Raw genomic sequence first — 1,461 nt, 5'->3', positions numbered from 1 at the left:
CGGGTCCAACTGGACGACATTCAGAAAGAAAATGCGCGCTACATCGCATTGTTGAAAGCCAATGACATTTGCCTTTACGACGACCCCACCATCCACTGGAAAGGGAATCTCAAAAATGCAAAAGTTTCCGTTGTGATCCCCAGTGATCAGGTGCAAAAAAAGAAAGGAAACCTCAGCAATGCGAAAGTCTCGGTGGTTATCCCCGGCGACCAGGTGCAGAAGAACATCATTGTCTATTCCAATGGGAGTCAACTGGGTGGAAATAACCAGGGGACATCAGTCCAAGGAATAACCTTTAACATCAGTCATAACTTACCAAAGCAAACGGCTAATGTTGTCCCTGTCCAGAGAACTTGCAATCTTGTCACTCCTGTCACCCTTTCTGGTATCTACTCCACAGAAATCAAGTCAGGGGTTGAGACGTCAGTTCCACCATTGACGCCAGGTCTACCAAATCTAGCCAAGAAAATTCTCGAGCCCTCTACCTCTGAGAATGAGCAGCGTGTGCTTATGGCCACCAGTGCGGCTAGCTCCCAGAATGCGTCAGAACCAGCAAAGATGCCCCCTGAACTGCAGAACTCACTGCAAGGGGAGGTTGCCGCCACCAAACCTAAAAATGGACAAGAGAGTTCCAGGTTACTCAAGGAAACCGGTGGGCCCAACATCAGCCTTTCCTCCCGGGCTGATACGGACGTACCAAATACTGAACTAGCAGTGGTGACCTCTGAAGAGGATTCAAGGAGTATGTCCCAGGAAAGCTGTGGTGCTTCCGTACCCGATCCCACCTGTATTCCCTCCACCAGATTGTCCGTTGTTGATGGCTTTCCACCAGGAAGCGTCTGCAGAAGTCCACATGGGAGAAGTGGCAGTGGAGTGCCTGCAACGTCTGCCGCGGAAGCGGCAAGGGCCGTCACCGAACTCAACCCTTTGCCTGCCACCACTTTAGAAAAGTGGCCGTTCCCCAGCTCTTCAGCCATCGGCACTCCGGGCTCCAAAAACATCGGTAGCCTGTCACGCATCACCTCGGCGGGGAACACCCAGACGACATGGACTACTTTGCAACTCGCGGGGAATACCGTCCAGCCTCTAAACCACGCTCCATCCAGCGTGATGGCGGGCTTGTCAAACGAGCCAGTTCATGCCGCCGGCGCGACAGCTTGCGTTCCTAACAGGTGCTCGGCCACCAGCGCTACTTTGAGCAATCCTCCGCCTGTGGACGAGCAGACGCCTGAGCAGATCGTGGTCACTTTGCCTTCCTGCCCAGCCTTACCTATGCAGCCGCTAGTCGCAAAGACGCAGGTTCTCGCCCAGCTTGCAGGCAGCCTTCTCCCGTTGAATCCAGCCATGCAGGTGATCCAGATGGCCCAGCCCGTGGGCTCGGCTGTCGCCGCCCCGCCTGCCAATCAAAACGTCATCATTCTCCAGCCCCCCAGTGCCGCCCCGTGCCCGCCCGTGTTGAGA

At 54.9% G+C, this 1,461-nt stretch overlaps 1 protein-coding gene across 1 annotated transcript; it reads left to right on the top strand.

The window, feature by feature from the left end:
• Positions 1–9: 9 nt before the first annotated feature.
• Positions 10–1,458, top strand: LOC107125200 (basic helix-loop-helix domain-containing protein KIAA2018-like; the record flags this gene model as incomplete). Its single annotated transcript, XM_015428647.1, has 2 exons — positions 10–150; positions 214–1,458. Coding segments are annotated over 2 exons (1,386 nt in total), but the record flags the coding sequence as incomplete, so codon positions are not given.
• Between the last annotated feature and the right edge of the window lie 3 nt (positions 1,459–1,461).

The sequence above is a fragment of the Gekko japonicus genome, unplaced genomic scaffold (assembly GCF_001447785.1).
Source record: "Gekko japonicus isolate JY-2015 unplaced genomic scaffold, Gekko_japonicus_V1.1 scaffold24172, whole genome shotgun sequence".
NCBI lineage: Eukaryota > Metazoa > Chordata > Lepidosauria > Squamata > Gekkonidae > Gekko > Gekko japonicus.
The sequence above is the reverse complement of the archived record's forward strand: the minus strand, read 5'-3'. Positions and strand labels throughout refer to the sequence as shown.